Source organism: Ophidiomyces ophidiicola (assembly GCF_022830035.1).
Source record: "Ophidiomyces ophidiicola strain CBS 122913 chromosome Unknown scaffold_23, whole genome shotgun sequence".
Taxonomy (NCBI): domain Eukaryota; kingdom Fungi; phylum Ascomycota; class Eurotiomycetes; order Onygenales; family Onygenaceae; genus Ophidiomyces; species Ophidiomyces ophidiicola.
The window spans coordinates 74,571-93,495 of NW_026054663.1; the positions used below are offsets into that span (position 1 = coordinate 74,571).

General features: G+C 59.3%; 5 protein-coding genes across 5 annotated transcripts; 4 read left to right on the forward strand and 1 right to left on the reverse strand.

Moving 5' to 3' along the window:
- Window positions 1-1,626: 1,626 nt before the first annotated feature.
- Window positions 1,627-2,900, forward strand: LOZ57_005032 (uncharacterized protein; the record flags this gene model as incomplete). Its single annotated transcript, XM_049254069.1, has 3 exons — window positions 1,627-1,797; window positions 1,863-2,149; window positions 2,246-2,900. 3 exons carry the CDS (start codon window positions 1,627-1,629, stop codon window positions 2,898-2,900), a joined length of 1,113 nt encoding a protein of 370 aa, XP_049106916.1.
- Window positions 2,901-3,394: 494 nt separating this feature from the next.
- On the reverse strand, window positions 3,395-4,111 carry LOZ57_005033 (uncharacterized protein; the record flags this gene model as incomplete). The annotated part of the gene is made up of 1 exon (XM_049254070.1): window positions 3,395-4,111. One exon carries the CDS (start codon window positions 4,109-4,111, stop codon window positions 3,395-3,397), a length of 717 nt encoding a protein of 238 aa, XP_049106917.1.
- A 2,388-nt stretch (window positions 4,112-6,499) lies between these two features.
- Window positions 6,500-9,520, forward strand: LOZ57_005034 (uncharacterized protein; the record flags this gene model as incomplete). The annotated part of the gene is made up of 2 exons (XM_049254071.1): window positions 6,500-7,597; window positions 7,703-9,520. The coding sequence occupies 2 exons, from the start codon at window positions 6,500-6,502 to the stop codon at window positions 9,518-9,520; spliced, it is 2,916 nt and encodes a 971-aa protein (XP_049106918.1).
- Window positions 9,521-11,990: 2,470 nt separating this feature from the next.
- Window positions 11,991-14,078, forward strand: CPP1 (tyrosine/serine/threonine protein phosphatase; the record flags this gene model as incomplete). The annotated part of the gene is made up of 1 exon (XM_049254072.1): window positions 11,991-14,078. One exon carries the CDS (start codon window positions 11,991-11,993, stop codon window positions 14,076-14,078), a length of 2,088 nt encoding a protein of 695 aa, XP_049106919.1.
- Window positions 14,079-15,374: 1,296 nt separating this feature from the next.
- Window positions 15,375-16,240, forward strand: EFM4 (Protein-lysine N-methyltransferase efm4; the record flags this gene model as incomplete). The annotated part of the gene is made up of 2 exons (XM_049254073.1): window positions 15,375-15,436; window positions 15,511-16,240. The coding sequence occupies 2 exons, from the start codon at window positions 15,375-15,377 to the stop codon at window positions 16,238-16,240; spliced, it is 792 nt and encodes a 263-aa protein (XP_049106920.1).
- Between the last annotated feature and the right edge of the window lie 2,685 nt (window positions 16,241-18,925).

The following is an 18,925-nucleotide window of genomic DNA, read 5'->3' on the forward strand; positions in this document are numbered from 1 at the left end:
GGGCGCAAATTGGGCGGACTCAGGGTGAAACGCGGTTGGCCGGCGCGCGGGTTATTATTATTGTGGGATGTTCTTATTATCTTCGTTGACTAGACGGACAGGCTTTTTTTGTTTTTGTGGATTGCTCGCCCGAGTGAGGGAGAGAGAGTGAGGGAGAGAGAGAGAGAGAGAGAGAGAGAGAGAGAGAGAGAGAGAGAGAGAGAAGAAGCAGAGAGGATGAAGAAAAGCATGCGGTGGTCCTCGGCAATAATGCTCAGCAGCGGGTTCTAGACCATGAGTGAGTGAAGCTAGCTCAGGCACCAAAAAAGGGCCGAGAGAGCGCATGATCACCGGTTCCCCAGGAGCTGGATGGCGGGCTGAAGAGTTGGACCGAGTTCGCCAGCTAAGTAGTTAATTAGGCGCGGGCGCTCGTATTGCGGCCGCGAAGGAGCGCGTCGGGCGATTCCGGGGAGCAGCGAGCCGTGGGGGGAGAAAGGAGGGTGCATCACGAACTAGAACTCAGACAGCAGCGAGATGCACAGCCGTTCTGCATGGGTGAGAGGTACGGAGTAGAGCTAGCTAGTCCGCTGCAGCATCGCCAGCAGCAAGCTCGACGGCGCCATGGCTGGGCTGCGAATGGCGGCGGGCGCTCGGGTCTAACGGCGCCTCAGCGGGATCGGCGGCGGGCGATCGCCGCGCAATTTTGCAGGCCAGAGTAGTCGTCAGGCAGTAGTACCAGCACTTAGGCAGCCAGCCGGTTGCTCGCCAGCTCCTGCCCAGCCCTGGCGGCCTGCTGGTCTGGGGGGGGGGACGTTAGGCATGCGCCAGGCCTGTGCGACGCCTGGCTGGGCCTAAGGCTGCCCCCGGGGAGGGGGGGGGTGTGCTGCAGGCCCGGCGGCGAGGCGTGGTGAGGTCCCCCGGTGATTGGCGCGGGGCACGCCAGCCCGGCCCCGGGCTTTTGCGCGTGGCGGCCTGGGAGTTGGTGTACAGTATGCATGCATGCATCTGTGCTTCGACGCACGGAGAATAGGATTGTTCGTTATATGTCATGCTCTTCCCTCCCACGGCGGACTGCGCTCGACTCGCCCGATCCTGCCGCGACCCGCCCCCCGTCCGGCTGACGCAGCGCCTGCGGGCTCGCCTCTCTCCCCCCCCTGACACCCCCCGACCCCCCAGCTAGCTCTGCGGGCGGCGATGGCGGCGGGCCGGGCGGGCGGGCTGGGCGGGCGAACAAGCAAAAAAAATTAAAAAAACAAAAAAGCCGAGCAGCAAAGACGCCCAGGCGACGATGGCAAACTAGTTCTCTGCAGCTCCACCGGCCGTGGCAACGCTCCAGCGCGGGTTTCGTGTTCGCCCAGCTGCAATCAAAAGCAAAAGCCTGGCCCTTAAAGCCCGCTGCCTGCCCGCCCGCTCGCTCCCTCTCCGTCCCCCCCCCCCCCCCCCCCCTTTCGCTCTCGCTGGGCCTGTTGCTCGATCCGATTCTATACCCGTTGACATACTGAGTACTTCGTACACGCGACGGATCCTCCTGCTCCTGCTGCTCCTTCCGCCTGCCTGCCTGCGCCCTGCCGCCGGCCAATATGCTGCGTGTGGCCCCGATGAGCTGAACCACGCTCCGCCTCGCCGCACATACAGACTCTCCCCGACATGCAAGATGAAGCCCGCACGCGCGTCGGCCGCCCCGACCACGACCCGGACGGCCTGGTGCTCGAGGCCTGGGGCCAGGGCTTCATGGTCGGCACCCTGATCTTCATGGCCGCCATCACCGTCGCCAACATGCGCCGCCGCGTGCTGCTGCACAAGCTCATCCTCGCCGAGGTATTCTCCACCCCATATTATATATATATATATATATATGTATATCGACTTACTGACCGCCGCAGCTGCTGCTCGGTATCGGCCACGGCACCTTCATCTTCTTCCACGAGCCCGTGTACGGCTGGTACCTGTCGTGCACCGCCATCGGGCTCAACATGTCGTGGAGCCTGCACAACGTCATCGCCTGGATGAAGAACCGCCCCTTCATGAGCCGCCGCGTCTCGCTGGTCTACATCGGCACCGTCGTGCTCGTCCAGCCCTACTGGGTGCTCGAGATCTACGCCAACTTCGCCTACTTCAACAACATCAACACCCTCTTCCTCAAGACCCGCCCCTGGGAACCGCTCTTCCGGTGAGTCCCACGTATTTTATTTATATCCTGTGCTCCTCCGGAGACCCCGGATCCCCGCGTATCTTGTACCCCTCCGCTAAGCCTGCCGTGCCACAGCGACCCCTGGTGGATCTACACCACCTGCAATCTGTTCTGGGTCATAAAGTCCCAGTACAACTTCAAGATCTCCGAGCTGCTGCGCAACGGCCCGCGATTCGGCGTCATGCTCGTCGCCATGTGCATCTCCATCATCTTCATCTTCCTCGACATCCTCAGCGTGCTGCACGTCCTCAAGGGCGCCCTGCCCACCGGCATCAACCCCTTCTGGAAGGTCCGTCTCACCCTATTTTATTCTGTTCTGTTCTATTTTCGTCCTCATCGCCGCCGTATTCCATATATATTCCTGACTCCCCCACAGCTCTCGTTCGTGTTCAAATGCCTGTGCGACGCCGTGGTGCTCGACGACTTCAAGACCGCGCTCGACCGACTGCGCGACTACTGGCTGGAGAAGAACGGCGTCGACGACGAAAGCGGCCACCACCGCGCCACCTCGCACTCCAAGCGCACGTCCAAGAGCCCCGGCCCGCCCGGCACGCCCACCAGCCGCTCGCGCTTCTGGCGCAACTCCACCGGCATCATCGAGCCGCTGGAGCTCAAGCGCCAGCTCAAGGCCGACGAAAGCGGCGCCGCGGGCGGCGACAGCACCGCGAGCCCGCGCGTGAGCCCGCGCATCAGTAACGAGAACCAAGTGAGCCCGTTCCGGCATGTCTGAGCGAGATATAATATAATATTATTACCTATCACTATTTATTATTATTATTTACGGAGGATCGATTATTTGCCCCTTTTATCTGCATTTACCGGTTTTTTTTTTATTCTTTTCTTTATCTGCACGGCCGTCTGCGACAACGCTACCAACATCACCACACATATATACCCCCTTGTATATAGATACGCAAGCCAGGAGTTTTGTATAGAAAAAAAGTGATACAAGACGATGTGAGCCTAAAACACGTTTTACATGCGCGAAGATGATTCTGCAATTTCACAGACGTAATATAATAACAACAATAATAATGGGTTGTCTCAAACCGCAATGGATTTCTCTCTGCATTGACTTTTCTAGCACCACGGCCGATCGGCCTTAGTTTAACTATAACTAGTTAGTTCAATTACCCAATCGCCGGCCGACCGTTGGCCGGCGGCACATCGTTGATCCGCGCCGCGGCCCAATCACGCCCGCCCTCCAACTGCATCCATTCTCTCCTACAACTCGCGCAGCGTCTTCCACTCATCATCAATCTCCGCGACGCCATAGATCTTCGTCTCCTTGGGCGTGCCGGGCTCGAACGAGAAGCGCACATAGCGCGGGCCGCTGAAGGCGTACACATCGACCTCACCGGGCCGCGCAGCCTCGAGGTTCGGCACGAAGGCGTCGACGGTCTCGAAGCCGGCGTCGCGCAGCGTCTTCCACTCGGCGGCGATGGGCGCGGGGCCGAACACCAGCTCCTCGCGCGGCGTATGCGGCGTCCAGCGCATGCGCAGGTAGCGCGTGCCGCAGAAGAAGTAGGCCTCCTCCTCGAAGCCCGCGGCCGGGTCGGTGCTGCGGATCGGCAGCACGGCGTCCACGCAGTCGAAGCCCGCGTCGCGCAGCGTCTTCCACTCGTCCACGATGTTGGCCGGCCCGAACAGCTTGCTCTCCGTCGCCGTGCCCGGCACGAAGCTGCCGCGCACGTACCGGCTGCCGCTGAAGGCGTAGTACTTCTGCGGGTCGCGCGTGCTCGGCAGCATCGCGTCGATGCGCGTGAAGCCCGCCTCGCCGATGACTTTCCATTCCTGGCTGATGGTCGCGGGGCCGAACACCTTGCGCTCCTCGGGCGTGCCGGGCTTCCACCACATGCGCAGGTAGCGAGTGTTTTTGAAGAAGTACGCCTCGTCCGGGTAGCCGGGCGTGCGCATGGCGGTGTCGATGACGACGGGCATGGTTGCGGTGGTGGAGGGGGGGATCGAAGGTGTTGGGCTCTTGAGGTGTGTGAGGGTGTTGTTCTGGTGGTTTGATATTCTGATATTGGCAGATTTCAATAAGAAACTGGAGAATTCCAGTTGTTTTTATATTCTCATCTTCCCCCCTTGCAATGCCCATGGTCCTCTGGCAGTTCAAGGCCTCACACATCAGAGGAAGGTCTAACCGTCATGACGCTGCATGATTCCAAAACGGCTCGTCGAGAATGACCTGGCTGACGCTCGGTGTACTGCCGCCCTGCAAACCCTCACCCTGCCAAAAACAGGCAGACCCAATCCTGAAGCCAGCAGCGACGACGACGACGACGCAAGGTTCTCCTCCAGCGCATCCGGCAAAATCCAGGGTACTGAACAACGCTCACCAATATAACCATCCAAAAAACATCCAAGGACTCACTTCTCGCAGCCTTGCTAAAAAAGATTTCCAAACGGGCGGGACCCCGCAGTGGCTTTTGTACCCGCAGGGCCGAACCTGCATGGATATATATGAAGCCTCCCCGCACACAGCCCGCGCCCTTCCTATTCGAACATCCCACCTTGTCTGGAATCCTGTTGGCCTGTAACTGCTGACTTTTTTGACGTTATATTATTACGCGGCAGGCGCCCGTGCCCCGGCTCTCCTTGTGATTCCGATGCTCTGCAGCCGAAGAAAGGCCGGACCAGCTGACTGGTGCAGCCAGGGCCTTGTCCATTCGCTGGTCTGCGGAGGGGGCTTGTATGCTGTCCGTCCACCCTCCAGAATATCCCAAATCAAGGCTGCGCTTGCTTGTCTTCGAGTTGGTGGTGGGCATCATGCATGGCATGTATGTCAGTTGATCCCCTGGAAAATAAAAAGAAAACGTCTAGGTTCTTGGATCGTGCTGGGCGGATATCGATTGCTGTAGACGGGATGTTTAGATCTCCTATCGCCTGCGGTGTTTTTTTTCGGAAGAAAGGAAAAACAAATAAAAGTGAAAATACAAAGCATTGGCTTTCTATATGAATCAGCCACCCTGCATGACAGGGCACTGGGCGATTGGAATCTTGGATTGCAATTCGTGGGCCCGATCGAAAGTAATGTCCGCGCCAATCAGCTAACACATAGCCCACTTCCACTTGGTGCCTAGGTGGCTGGCGAGGGGGTGCATCAGTATATCGTGCATATACTGCGATCCGTGTATGATGTAGTTCCTCCCTTGTTGGTACTACATTCGTGCTAGGCTCTACTTTTCACCTGGGATGGTCAAGCCTGGCGTTCAGAACGCCTAATCGGAGCTGCGAGGAACCATCCTGGCGTCGATAACAAGACGCTCCATATCCAGCCTCATTCTCTCCCGTCGACAAGGGCTGTGACTCGGCTATCTTGCATCCAGCACAGCTGCACAGCGGGGTATCGAGCGGGCAGGTGCTAGGGACTTTGTCTAGATCTGGCCACGAGGTATGACGGCGGTGGCGTTTGGACGTGCTGTGAAAGATCGATCTTATGGCAGGGCCGGGTCTCCGCTGTTGGTCTGCAATGGAATGGCGACCCAGGCCTCCGGTCAATCCGCGGTCACCTCGCTGTCTGGGACCAGCCTTTGAGTGAGCCGTGGAAGGTAGGTCTAGTCGGATCGAGTGGATGTATATCCAGTAGGTAGCATTCTGGCAGCTATATTATTTGTAAACAAACAACGATCTCAACCGTGTGTGCTCGTACGTTGATAGGAATGGAGTAAGCTCGCTGGAAATTCGCCATGCAGACAATACGCTAGAGCGAGGAGTGGTTTCGATGCAACGTACTCCGTAGAGCTAGTGCAAGGGTGGATGGTGGTTCCGTGGAGCTTGGGCGGGCTGGGCGGCAGCGGGCGATCTGGGGCGAGAGGCGCGTGGATGACGAGGATGATGATGATGATGCTGACCCGCCTACGTAACTACATAGTGAAATAACCAACGGCGGGCGCTTGGCGGCGCGGCCAGTGTGTTGTGGTGGTGATGCGAGGCGGGCGGGCGGTGTTGGGGTGGTGGTGATGGCGATGCTGGGCTTTCGCTGTTTCAGCGCCAAATCACGCGGCGCCAATCTCCCGCAGCCGGCCCGCATCCGCGTCGTTTGCTCAGCGTTTTTTGTTCTTCTCCTGGCCGCTGTGTGTGTGTGCAGCTTGATCCCGGCCCGAAAACTCTCGCCCCTATTCTGTCTGTCTGTTTGTCTGTTGTCTGTCTCGTTCTCTGCCGCACCATGAAGCCCATCCTCGCCTCGCTCCCCTGACACCCTCCACCACCACCAGCACACCAGCACACCACCACACCACCACACCATCTCACCACCGCTGCCTCTCGCTGGCTGTCCCCGTCCGTCGATGCGCTGTCGCCCTCCCTCCGCCCGTCTCGCTCGTCATGCGCGTTGAACCCGCGCCGTCGCCCTCCACGCTCTCGTCGCGCCAGCCGTGCTTCCGCAGCCGTAGCAAGACCGATCCCACCGCCCGCGACGACTCCAGCGGCCACCACCAGGGACACCACCACGCCGCCGGGCACTCCGCCAGCCGTCGCTCCGTCGACTTTGCGGCCCGACACCGCGCCTCCAACTCGCACTCCTTCACCGCTGCGTCGCCGCTGAGCTCCGAGACCTTCTCCAATCCCGCCCTGGCCGGCTTCTCGCCGCGCAAGGTCGCCGCCTTCAAGTCCGCCGCCCGCTCCCACGCCCACTCCGCCTCCACTGCCACCCCCAGCAGCAACCACCACAGCTCCTCCTCGATCCCCAAGCTCCTCCTCCAGACCCCGCGCACCACGCGCGACCTAGACCTCCAATCGCCCTCGTCCGCCTTCTTCAACTCGCCCAGCGCCGCCTCATCCACCGTCTCGCCGTCCGAGAGCCTGTACCCGCCCTCGACCGTCGACTCCGCCCCCCGGCCACCTCCACCTCCACCTCCACCACCACCACCACCACCACCGCAGCTCCAGCAACAGCCGTCGTATCAGAAACGCGCCCCAGCGTCGCGGAGCAGCTTGGGCATCGAGACCTCCACCGGCCCACCCCCTGCGCTAAGCACGCAGCAGCGGAGCCTGACGCAGGAGCGCCATGCGCTCTCCAGCCGCGACTACGCACGCAGCCGGCCGCGGTCGTTTGGCCCGGCCAGGAAATCCGACCTGTCGTATGTGACCGCGGCGTCTGCGGACCAGAAGCGATCGTCGTTGCCCACGCGCTCCGTATATGCCGCGCCGCGCCTGGCGCTGAAGGACCGGCCGACAAGTACGCTGGTGTCCAGGCGGAGTGAGAGTGTGGCCGACGATGAGGTGGAGGACGAGGATGGGGATGCGGAGGAGGAGGATGGTGATGATGAGGATGAGGATTTGACGGCCAGGCTGGATGGCAGTGCTGATGTGAGCAGCAAGGGCTCGGATGATAGCAGGCAGCCCGGCGAAGATGTGTTTTTGAATATTGCTAGGTCTGCTTCCACCCGACGTGGGTCGGCGGCCAGGATAGACAGGCAGAGAGTAAGTCATTTTACTTTTTTTTTTTTTTTTTTTTTTTTTTTTTCATGTATTCTTGACGGCTACCTTGAACGTTGCTTTGTACCTACCTGACTGGTCACTTTCTAGACGTCGAATATTAGCTCCGACTTTTCACGAACACGCACCAACGATGAGCTGGCCTCTCCCAGCCGGCACGTCTACGAATCCGAAGATATGTCTCCCCTGAGCGGGCCGTACCCCGGCGTCGACAGGTCCCCCGCCCTCGACCGGTCCAAATACGCACCTCGATCTACCGTTGGTCTGCCCCGGAGCAGATTCAGCCGCACGAACAGCGAGATATCGCCCGACCCGCACGCGCGGTACAGCAGCGAGCGACGAGGGTCCGCCCAAGACAGCGTGCCGCTGCGAGCGGCTCGCCCGTCTCATCTGTCCACGACGGGCCGGACGCACCGCGCGCTGTCGAACTCCGACGGACCTGACCGGCCGAAATATGACGGGACGGAGTCGACGCTGTCCACCACCGCGCCGTCAACGGTGTGGGACGAGCTGGACGATCTGAAGTCGCGCATCCGCAAGCTGGAGCTGACCGGCAAGCTGCCGGCGTCGTCGGCGGCGGCGATGTCGTCGGTGTCGGTGGAGAGACCGCGCACGGCCACCACGACGGTCACGACCATCTCGTCGTCGCCCAAACACGGACGCAAAACGAGCGCGTCGCCGAATGCCGCCGCGGGGTCGTCGGTTGGTGACACGGCGGGAGCGGTTGATATGCAGATCCAGTCTCTGCTCCGCGCGGCGCTGGCCAAGGCCAAAGCCACGCTGAGCCCGGCGGTGTACGGCACGCTCGAGGCCACGGCGAACGACGCGCTGACGCTCGCGTCGGCGTTCAGCCCGCCGCCGCCGCAGCAGCAGCAGCAGCAGCAGATGGGCAGCGGGATGTCGAGTGCCGGCGGAGACAGGCAGGCCAAGCGCAAGATCGATAGCATGTGCCGCAGCCTGACGGAGCTGTGCATTGCGCTGGCGGACGAGCGGCTGGCGCGGAACCGGCCGGGCAGTCGAGACGCGGCGTCGGGGCTGCTGCCGCAGGGCAGCGGTGTTGTTGATACGGGCCTGGGGGCCAGCACGTCAAGCTACCGGCGCAGCACTAGCCATGAGCCCGCCGATGACGCCGGCCGCGCGCTGGCGGGCAGCCGGCTGGACGGGCGGCGGTCGAGCATGCTGAACCTGTCGACGACCAGCACGTCGACGGTGCGCGGGGCGCCGTCGGAGGTCGATCCGCAGGCGATGGTGAAGCTGGTGCCGTCGTCGACGTCGACCAACAGCCGCATCGCGCGTTCGTCCACCAATAACAACATCAGCAACGCCGGACGCAGCCCTTACTATCCGCGGCGCCACGAGACCGACGTCGACGACGGCAGCCTCGCGTTCCCCGCGAAGCCGGCGCTGCTCGCGCGGCCGCTGTCGCGCGTCTTCACCGACGTGCCCGACTCGTCCTCGCCGCCATCATCGTCCTCGCGCCCGCGCTCGTCGCTGCTGCGCACCCGGCCCTCACGCGAATTCGCGTCGCCCGCCGACGTGCCCTCCCCATCCACCAGCACCCGCACTAACACTAACACCGCCGCCGCCGCTGGCGGCACGCCGTCCTCCGGCATCCCGCTGCGCCGCAGCTACCTCTCGGCCGGCACGACCACCACGACGGCGTCGCACATCCCGCCGGCCACCGCGCTCCGCCTGGACGTGCAGCCGGGCTACCGGCGCTACGGCGGCAGCGTGATCCCGTCGTCCCAGCAGCAGCAGCAGCAGCAGGAGACGGGCAGCTCGCCGCTGGCGGGGGGTGCTGGGGGTGGTGGGCTGCGCACGGCCTCGCATTACAGCAGCATGCAGCAGCTGCGGCCGCGCACGGGCAGCTTCGGACGGCGGCTGAGTCTGCGGCGCGCGGGCGAGTAGGGCATACGAGAGGGAGAGAAGATATGAGAGACGAAGGGTGGTTGGTGTTTTTATGAGAGCGGTTTTCTCTGGTTGATTGATGGGTGTGTGCCTGACTACTACTACGGAGTACTGCTACTGCTGATTCTCTGAGATGAGATTATGACGAACGGGGCTGATTTGCCTTTTTTACTTTTAACCTTTTGCTTGTTTTTTTTTTTTTTTTTTTCTGACCTGATGATCGATATGCAGTGGGATATTATTATTATTACTCTGGGGAACAAAAGGGGGGATTGTGGGGGAGGAGGGACCGCAAAACCCAGACAAAATTTCCTCGTTTTCTTCTTTTTTCCTTCTTTCTTGCTTCTGGGTCTTGCGCTTGGTCCGCTTGGATGTCCCTTTTTTTTTTCCTTTTCTTTTCTTTCTGTTGGCTGACGATGAAACAAGCACAAGACATGCGCTAGCGAGTTTGGCCGTTTTTTTTTATATTATTTTGACGAATGGGCATCCCCTTATTTTCCATTGTTCGGCATTTTCTTTTTCTTTTTTTTATTTTTCGTCCAGGATTGCTGGCTGGAATTGATCCCGTTGGATTAATTTGCTGTGTGTGGGTTATTTTTGGCTGCTCCCTTTCTTATTTTACCGTGCGGTTCATCGCCATAGCGTGTTTCTGCTTGTCTTGGGAAAATCCCTCCTTTTTTTTTTTTTTTGGTTTCTTTCATATTACCGGGCTAAGCTGACGATGATGATGTTTTGGCACCTGACGTGATCGACAGGTTTGTGTCCTGGGCATTGTTATAGACCCGATTTTAGACGCCTCCTGGGGGGAAATGAGAAGAACGTGATTTTTTTATATTATTATGACTCTGGCGGCCGAGGTGGACGAGCCGCCTGCCGTGCCGGTGAGCGAGAGAGAGAGAACAGACTCGCGCGTGTGATTGCACGCGGCGGCCGCGCGGGCCGGGCTTGGCGGCGCGCCTGGTCACGCGATGGCCGGTACGGCGGACTGAAAGAGTACAGTGGGCGGGGTGCGCGCGCTGCGAACTGCATGCACATGCATGGCATGTATGTATGCATGTCTCTCACATATTATTATTATGATGATGAGAGTATTCTTTTTGGCCGGGTTCGCAGGCGTGCCGCATGGCCGGCGGGGGCTGGGATCCAGCTTGGGCGGGCGGGCGTTTCAGAGTCGGATCCTGGCGGGCGGAGGTGAAACAGTCGTGCCGCGCAGGCAGAGACAGGGGGCTGGGCTATTTATAGCCGGGCGGGTTACAGAGTGCGTCGCCGAGCAGTTGTGTGTGTGTACGCCGGACTGCAGGCACGGGCTACGCCGCCGCCGCCCGTAGCCAGTATGGTATGTTCCTGACCGTACGGCCGCGTACGGCGCGCGAGACCCGCACGCCGCCCCGTGATTGGCGGGGGTGGGGCGCCGGCCGCTATTTTTAGTGGCATGCCCTCACGCCCGCGCGCGCTGGTTGGCCGGCCGCCCGCGGGCCCCTCCCCCCCCTGCACGACGGCCGGGGGCGAGCCGGCCGCTGGTTGGCTGGTAAATTACCGGGCGGCGGTATCGCGGCCGTCTCTCTCTCGAGCTGCCTCGAGCCAGCCAGCCAACCCTCGCGCTGTCTCGCTCTCAACCTCCTCTCCTCTCCTCCTCCTCCTCCCTCCCTCTCTCCTCAGACTTCATCTCATCCTCTCCTGTCTCCTCTCTCTCTCCTCTCCTCTCTCCCACTCACTCTCTTTTCCTCCCTCTCTCTCTCTCCCTCTCTCTCTCTCTCTCCCCCTCTTCCTCCGCTCCTCTCATCTCCGCCGCCGCCTCCGCCTCTCCACACGTCGCCCGTCTCGTCGTCGCCCACGCTCCTTCGCCCTCGCATTATCTTATTATCGCCTGTCCGTTTCGCTCTCGTTTCACCATCCCTCTTGGGCCGCATTCCCAGGCGGAACCCGCGCCCTGTTCAATCTTTGCTGCTGCTCCACGTCGTTGTTCCCAACCTCTCTCTGTCTCACCACCCTACGGTCTGTACGTTGGCCCCCTCCCCTCCCCCAATCTCCCCACTGCTTGTCGTGCCCACTATGGCCCTCCTCATTCTCGCTGCTGCTGCTGCTGCTGCTGTTGTTCTTGTCATCCCTCCCTCATCCCGTTGCCGTAGCGTCTTGTCTGGTTCTGTTCTTGTTGCCGTGCCTGCTCTCGTTCTCGCATCTGTTGTCGTCGGTGGCCATGGCTAACACCTCCAAGAGACCGTGGTCGCCCGACTGCTGCGCGCTGCTCTCGCCGCCGCTGCTGCCGCCCTCCAAGCGCCGCCTCGTCGCCCGTCGCCCGCCCGCCGCGGCCAGACGTCGCCGTCCCGTCTCCATCTGCCTTGCCTCCTTGATGTCGGGCTTCTCAGTCGAGCCGACATACCGCGATGCATCCTGGTGCGACGCCGCCCGCCCGTCGCACGCCCTGGCCTCGCGGGCCCTCGCCAAACAACCCACCGCCGACCTGATGGCCATGGCCTCCCTCTCCTCCACCATCTCCCGCAAGTTCGCCTTCGAGGACCTGCGCCATCCTCGCACCGTCGTGGCCGCCGCCGCGCCCGCCGACGACCCGCCCATCATGCCGCCGCCGCTGCTCTCCCGCGAGAGCGTGTCCACCGTCTCCGAGTCCACCGATTCGTCGCCCACCACCGCCAGCTCGACCTTCGACTCGCCCATCATCTGCGAGACCTCCGCCAGCTCATCGCCCGAGTCGCCCATGTCCGCCATCCCGCTGCCGTCTATCAGCCTGACCCATGAGCATGGCGAGAAACTACCCCTCGTGCAGTCCTGCCGGCCGCCGCCCTCGACCAGCCCGCTGCCCGCCGACTCGCTCGCCCGCCGTGCGAAGAACCTCAAGAACCTCTCGCTGCGCCTGCCCGCCTCGCCCTTCCGTCAATCGCTCTCAACGGCCCCTATTCGGGAATCCGGGCGCCACCTCTCAGAGCCTCCCTCGCCCGTCCGCCCCCATTCGCGCGGCTCGCGCCGGCGGCCTCCCAATCTGACCATCCAGACGCCGGCTTTCCAGCGCCCGTTTTCTTCCAATGGAACGCCTGCTGTGCCCCCGACCCCAAATGCCCGGCCTTCACTGCGGCACATTGGTTCGTCACCGTCACTCTCTTCGATTCTTTCGCCCACCCAGCCGCACTACTCTTTTCCAGCCCCTTTTGCATCCATACCATCATCTTCTGGCATTCGCAGCGACGTTGACTCCAGTAACGGCATTCTGTCGTCGAATATTAATACCTTTAATCCTAATGAACCCTTGCTGGAATTCCGGGAGGAGGATGACGATTGTCCCATTTCCCGCGAGTCGAGAAAAGGGAGTGAAAAGGGCTATCCCGACGGCCCGATCTGCATTTACGATTCTGGTTTATATCTCTACTTGGAGCCGAATAGAGAGGAGGCCTCCCAATTCGATGTGGTGTTCAATGTGGCTAAGGAGGTGAAGAACCCCTTCAAAGCCGACAGCCCCTCGCACGACACCGTCATGGCGGTCTGGAAGGCCACGCTTGCCGGGTCGAATACCACCTCGCATGTAGAAGAACCGGCGACCGCGACTTCATTAATATCCTTCAAGTCGGCCTTTGAATCGCTATCTAATATTCCTCTCCCAACGCCCAAAACAGGGGTGTCAGAACCAGAGTATATTCACGTACCTTGGGATCATAATTCTGAAATCCTGGAGGATCTTTTCCCGCTGTGTGAGATAATTGATGACAGGATTTCCAAAGGGAAGAAGGTCCTGATCCACTGCCAACTAGGCGTTAGTAGATCCGCTTCTCTGGTGATTGCTTACGGACTCTACAAAAACCCGCATCTGGATTTCAACACGGTGTACGGCAAGGTGAAGGAGCGCAGCTGCTGGGTCGGCCCGAACATGAGCCTGATCTATCAACTCACCGATTTCCGCACCAAAGTCCGCGGCGGCACCGTCGCCAAATCGCCCGTCGTCGAATCCAACCACGCTGCTGCTGCCGCCGCCATCCCGCCCCCTGAAAAACGGGACGGCCCCTCCCCTTCACCCTCAGCTTCTTCATCATCATCATCCTCCTCGTCCTCCTCGCCCATGAGAAAATCCCCCTCCGATCCCTCCCGTCTCTTCGCCCAAGTCAACCCATTCAACTCCACCAACCGCGTGCGGCGCAACATCGCGCCCCGCCCCTTACCCCTCCGCGAGAAATTCCACACCATCGCCTCCCTCCGCAACTCCCCGCGGCTCGACGGCCTCGCTGCCGCGGCGGCCGCCGCAGCGACCACCTACCACCGGCGTCCACCCGCTTTCCAGATGGACCTCGTCATGCAGGATGTGCCGCCCAGCCCGTCGTTCTTCTCGCCGCGCGCGGCCGAGTTCACAGCCACGCCGCTGGCGCGCTCCAATGTGGGCGACAACCTCGCGCTACGCAAAACAGCAGTAGTTGCGGCAGTGGCGGCGGCGGCGACGACGACGACGGAGGAGCTCGAGTCGCCGACACTGGTGCGACGGCCGAGCCTGAACGATCCCAGGTCGCCCCAGAGAAGAACAGAACCGATTATCATGAGAAGCATTGACGAATTTCTTTGAGATTTTTTTCTTTTCTCTTTTTTTTTTTTTTTAACCTATTTTCTGTTCTACGTTCCTGGGAGGGTTTTGCAAAAAATTACATGGATCTCACAATATTCCTCAGTAGAATTTTCGTGACCTTACGATTTTCTCTTTTCTCTCATACCATCGTCCTCCTACGAGCCAGGTCCACCAAAAACGAAAACCAACATTGCTTTGTTTTTCTCCTTTTTTGGTGCTCTCTCAAGGAGGGGGCGAAGTACATGTCCGACCTTGTCGTCCTTTTTTTGTTTTTGCCGTCATTGTGAAACGCGCTACCTTGCTTTGACCAATGTATGTGTGCGGCCAAAGCTGGCTTTGTTGCTGTGATGTTTCTCCTGTTAGTCACTACTCTGCTGCAGAGCACACGCGTCTCTCTCCCCCCTTTCTCCTGGACGCGCTGCGCCCTGCTGCCTCCCTGTCGGAAGTAGTCCCTTAAAGCACCGTTTTCCCAATCCGGAGGCCTTCTGTTCTCCTCGCCCACCTGCCCTTTGTTTCGTTTTTGTTACCTTTTTTTTTTTTTTTTTAGCTCCAGCTTATATATTCTATTATTGGCATCTTGGAGTTCCGATTGAATGCTTGTTGTTCTCCCCCTTTTATTTTGCAAATGCCGACTTTTTTTTTTTTGGGCGTTTCTTTTTCTACCTCTCTTTTCTTTCTTTTGCCACTCCAATGGGGTCTCTTCATAAAACTAACATGGTTTGAGCTTCGCTTTTTCTTTTTCTTTTTTGGCAAATGGTGGGCTCCCTAAATGTAATATTAGTCTTGAATCTTTTGAACCGTCCTCCCAACCCTCCTCAATGGGCCGAGTTTTTGTTTTTTTGTTTTTTCTTTTGCTTTCTCCTCAACCGCTCGCTTGTCTCTTTTTAGGAAGAATCTCAAGCGAGGCGGGGAGCGAGAAAAGCGGCTCTAGGGTTTTTTATGCCTTTTTTCCTTTTTTTTTTCCTTTTCTCTGGCTTGGGGACTGGAAGGACAAGGGGAATGGGGGGAATCGGGAGGAGGGTTCAGCAGATATATTAGAGTGAAATCGAAACACATAATATTTTTTGACACCAGCCAGCCAGACCCTTTTTTGTCTTGGATCAGGCACGGTTTTTTTTGACTTTTTATAAGTTTTTTGGCGTCTTTTTTAGTTTTACAGGCGGAACCTTAATTTTCTCAACCTCCAACTACGGGACATTTTCAACTACCCCGCGCAAAACATACCAACGGAGAGGGAGAAACGCGTGTTCTGTCCTTGAATACGTGCAGCGAGCTAGAATTCTTGAATCTACAATCATGGAGAAAAACGAAGAACACCCTGAGCCTTTGAGGCCCAGTGAGCTGGGGACCAAGGAGTAGTAAGTCCCCGCGTATCTGATTTCCCCCCTCTATCCCACTTCTCCCAGAGACTAACACAACCCCCCCTCTCCAGCTGGGAAACCTTCTACGCTCGCTCGCGCGAGCACCTCGACACGGCGGCGGACGACCCGGACTCCGACGGCGAGGAGCTCGGCACGACATGGTTCACCGAGCACCGCGCGGCGCAGCGCATCGTACGATTCCTCACCGCACCCAGCTTCCCGCTGGCGCCGCACCACCACCACAACGCCGCGGCGCTGGATCCATCGGCGTCCCAGCAGCAGCAGCCGTGCGTGCTGGACCTGGGCACGGGCGACGGCGCGCTGCTGCGCGATCTGCGCGCGCACGACTTCCGCGGTCCGCTCGTCGGCGTCGACTACTCGCGCGAGGCCGTGCAGCTGGCGCGTTCGCGGCACGACGATAACGAGGATGGGGCGGTGGGCGTGCGCTTCGAGGTGTGGGATGTGTTCGACGACGCGTCGGCGGCGGACTGGTTCCCGCGCGAGCGCGGCGGGTTTGACATCGTGCTGGACAAGGGCACGTTCGACGCGGTGTCGCTGTGCGGCGAGAGCGGGCGCGGCGGCGCGGAGTATCCGGCGGCGGTGGCAAGGTTGGTGCGCGCCGGTGGGTTTTTGGTGGTGACGAGTTGTAACTGGACCGAGGCGGAGGTGGAGAGTTGGTTTGGCGCGAAGGATACTGGGTTCGAGGTGTTTGCGCGCGTGGAGTATCCGAAGTTCCGGTTTGGCGGCGCCGAGGGGCAGGGCGTGTGTACGGTGTGCTTTCGGAAGACCATGAGGGAGTGAGCGTTGCTTGCTTGCTATGATATGTGCTGTGCTGGCTATGTACCGAGTACGGAGTATCATCATCAGCTCCGCCGCAACAGCGCAACCACACACCACCGCGCACGATTCTCCGGCCCTTCCCCTTCTCTCACGGGCCTCCAGTCCCTACGCACCTCGCCCATCCCACTCGCCGCGTTGACATCCCTCTCATAGATCTCCTCGACCACCAGCCCCGTCCGCGCCGCCGTCTCGAAAAACGCCGCCACGATCTCCCGCCCCGTATGAAACCCCGCCACCACCCACGCAATCCCCTCGGCCGGCTTCAAAAACCACGCCAGCGTCCGCGCCAGGTTCGCGTGCTGGTCGCGCATCCACAGACAGTCCGCGCAGATGATGCGTGTGAACGAGCCGCGGTGCGCGGCGGCAAAGGCCAGCAGTGTCGGCGGCGGCGGGGAGGGGTTGTTGTTGTTGTTGTTGTCCAGGGAGCTGGGTACGGAGAAGACGCCCCATTCGTGGGGGTGCACTGAGATCCGTTGTCGGATGGTCTCTTGCGAGATGTTTTGGGAGATACTGGCTTGTATGGCGCCGTGCAGGGCGGCCGAGGATGGGTGGTCGGTTATGCATACGGCAGATGCTCCGGCGAGAGCGGCGATTATGGAGGGGAGCGCGGTTCCTGGGAGAGTTGGGTGTTGGCTGAGTGTTGGCTTTTAAGAAAACAAGGCAAGGGGAGACGAGATAAAAGGACATTCTTTGCCGCAATGCGGTGAGGATTTTGGTCATTTGTGATTGCGCAGCCGTGTTTTGGCATGCTTTGCACCCTTTTTTTTTTTTTGAGAAACGATTCAGAGCTCGCTTGATATACCCATACCTACATAGATTTCCAAGCCAGAAGAGACCCGATCCTGATATAAGAAACGCAAATCTCCCCCAGCCGAAAAACCCACATACATACACATACATCACACAGCAAGTCCAAACAGAACAAAGAAACAAAGAAGAAAAACCTCCCACTCACCAGCACCGACTTCCATCACCGTCTCCCCGCTCACACGCCATCGCGCATCCGCACCGCCCTCCTTCTCCTTCTCCTTCTCCGCCTCCTCCACACGCTCGGCAACCACCAGCGCTCCGCCCCACAGATAATGCGCAAACAACCTGCGGCCGGCCTCGACGTCAGCGCCGCTCTTCCTCTTCTCGCCTTCGTCGTCGTTGTAGTCCGGCACGATCACGCGAATGGCGCCGTAGCGCGGGGACGAGTAGAGAAGCTGCTGCCCGGGAATGCCGAGACACGGCGGCGCTTCGTCGGGGAAGAGGTGCGGGAGGAACGACGAGAGGAGGTCTTCGGCGGAGGAGGACGGGGAGAGAGTGGTGTGGGAGGGGGAGGAGGGGTGGAGGGGCTGGATGCGCGCGGGAAGCATGGGCGGGAGGGTGTTTGTTCATTAGTGGGGGGCGGAGAATGGAGAAGATGTAGGGTATCAGTAAGTAAGGGAATGGGAGGATAGAGGAATAAAGCCTTATCTGTTGGATAACTATGGGAGTTGGATCTGGGTTGCGTGTTGGGCGGCAGGCTAGCGAGTACCGGCGCCGTGGTACGGCTGCTTAGGCGCCAACGCTGACTAGTCACGCCTGACAGACTTCTGCTCGACATTGAAGCGCGCAAGTTTCTGCGGTATAGAACAAGGTCAAGTCTATTTCAAGGCATATCGGTCTAAATACTCCGTACAACAAAACGCTTCGCCTTTCCCCTATGCTATCAAAATTCCAAGCACATATACAAAAATGTCGGAATAAATGGGCTGTTACCAAGAGATTTCTCTAGATGTTTTCCTCCTCCTTCTCACTATCAGACAGAGTTTTGGGCACAAGCGGTAACTGGTGTCCATTCAGCTTCGAGTACACCCACTGGAGCAACGCAGTGTTGAGCGTCATCAACGCGGCGCTGACGAGGAACAGCGCAATTCGCCATGGGGTGGTCAGCTTCTCGAATAGAGGGTATGGGTACCTTTGACAATTCCCCAGGTATACGTGTTAGTACTAAACCATAAAGTCTAAGCGAGCCAAGGTGTTCACGTACCAGCCATTGTACTTGTAACACTGCTCAACCCAAAACCAGTACGCGAAGGCGATTGACGTCGCGAGGCCAAATGACGGCATCGCCGTGATGGCCCACGGGGGCGAAAAGAATAGCAGGTCTACAACCAGAGCTAGGGCAGGGACAGCATGGAAACCTAGGTCTGCAATGATTGTTTAGCCACGATCGCAAAGTCCCTGGGAAGTCCAGTCGGCTACAGACCCAGCACCAATGCTTTCTGGGCCCACTCCGGCACAACGAGTCTCTCGTCGATCTAAGAGAGAACAGAGGAGGTCAGCGCACCTCTGGGGTTGAGCGCGACAGGGGTTGTGGGAGCCACCATTTTCAAGCCCCAGTACAGGACTGTTATCAATACTTCCAGCGGAGTGCTGCACACGGACAGCATGTTCTTCACTAGAAACATCCGGCGTGAAGAAAACAGATCAGCGCAGAGCCCGGCTGTAAAGGTCATGGTGGCCAACGTTAGGCCGATGATTGTCAGGTACTGGAAATGCCATCCGTATGCCTCGTTGCTGTGCTGGTTAGGTCTCTGGCTGTGGCCCTGCAAGGGATCACTCACGCAAAGTTCGGATTGTCTATAATACTATATGGAGAAGCTTTATCAGCTTCAATAG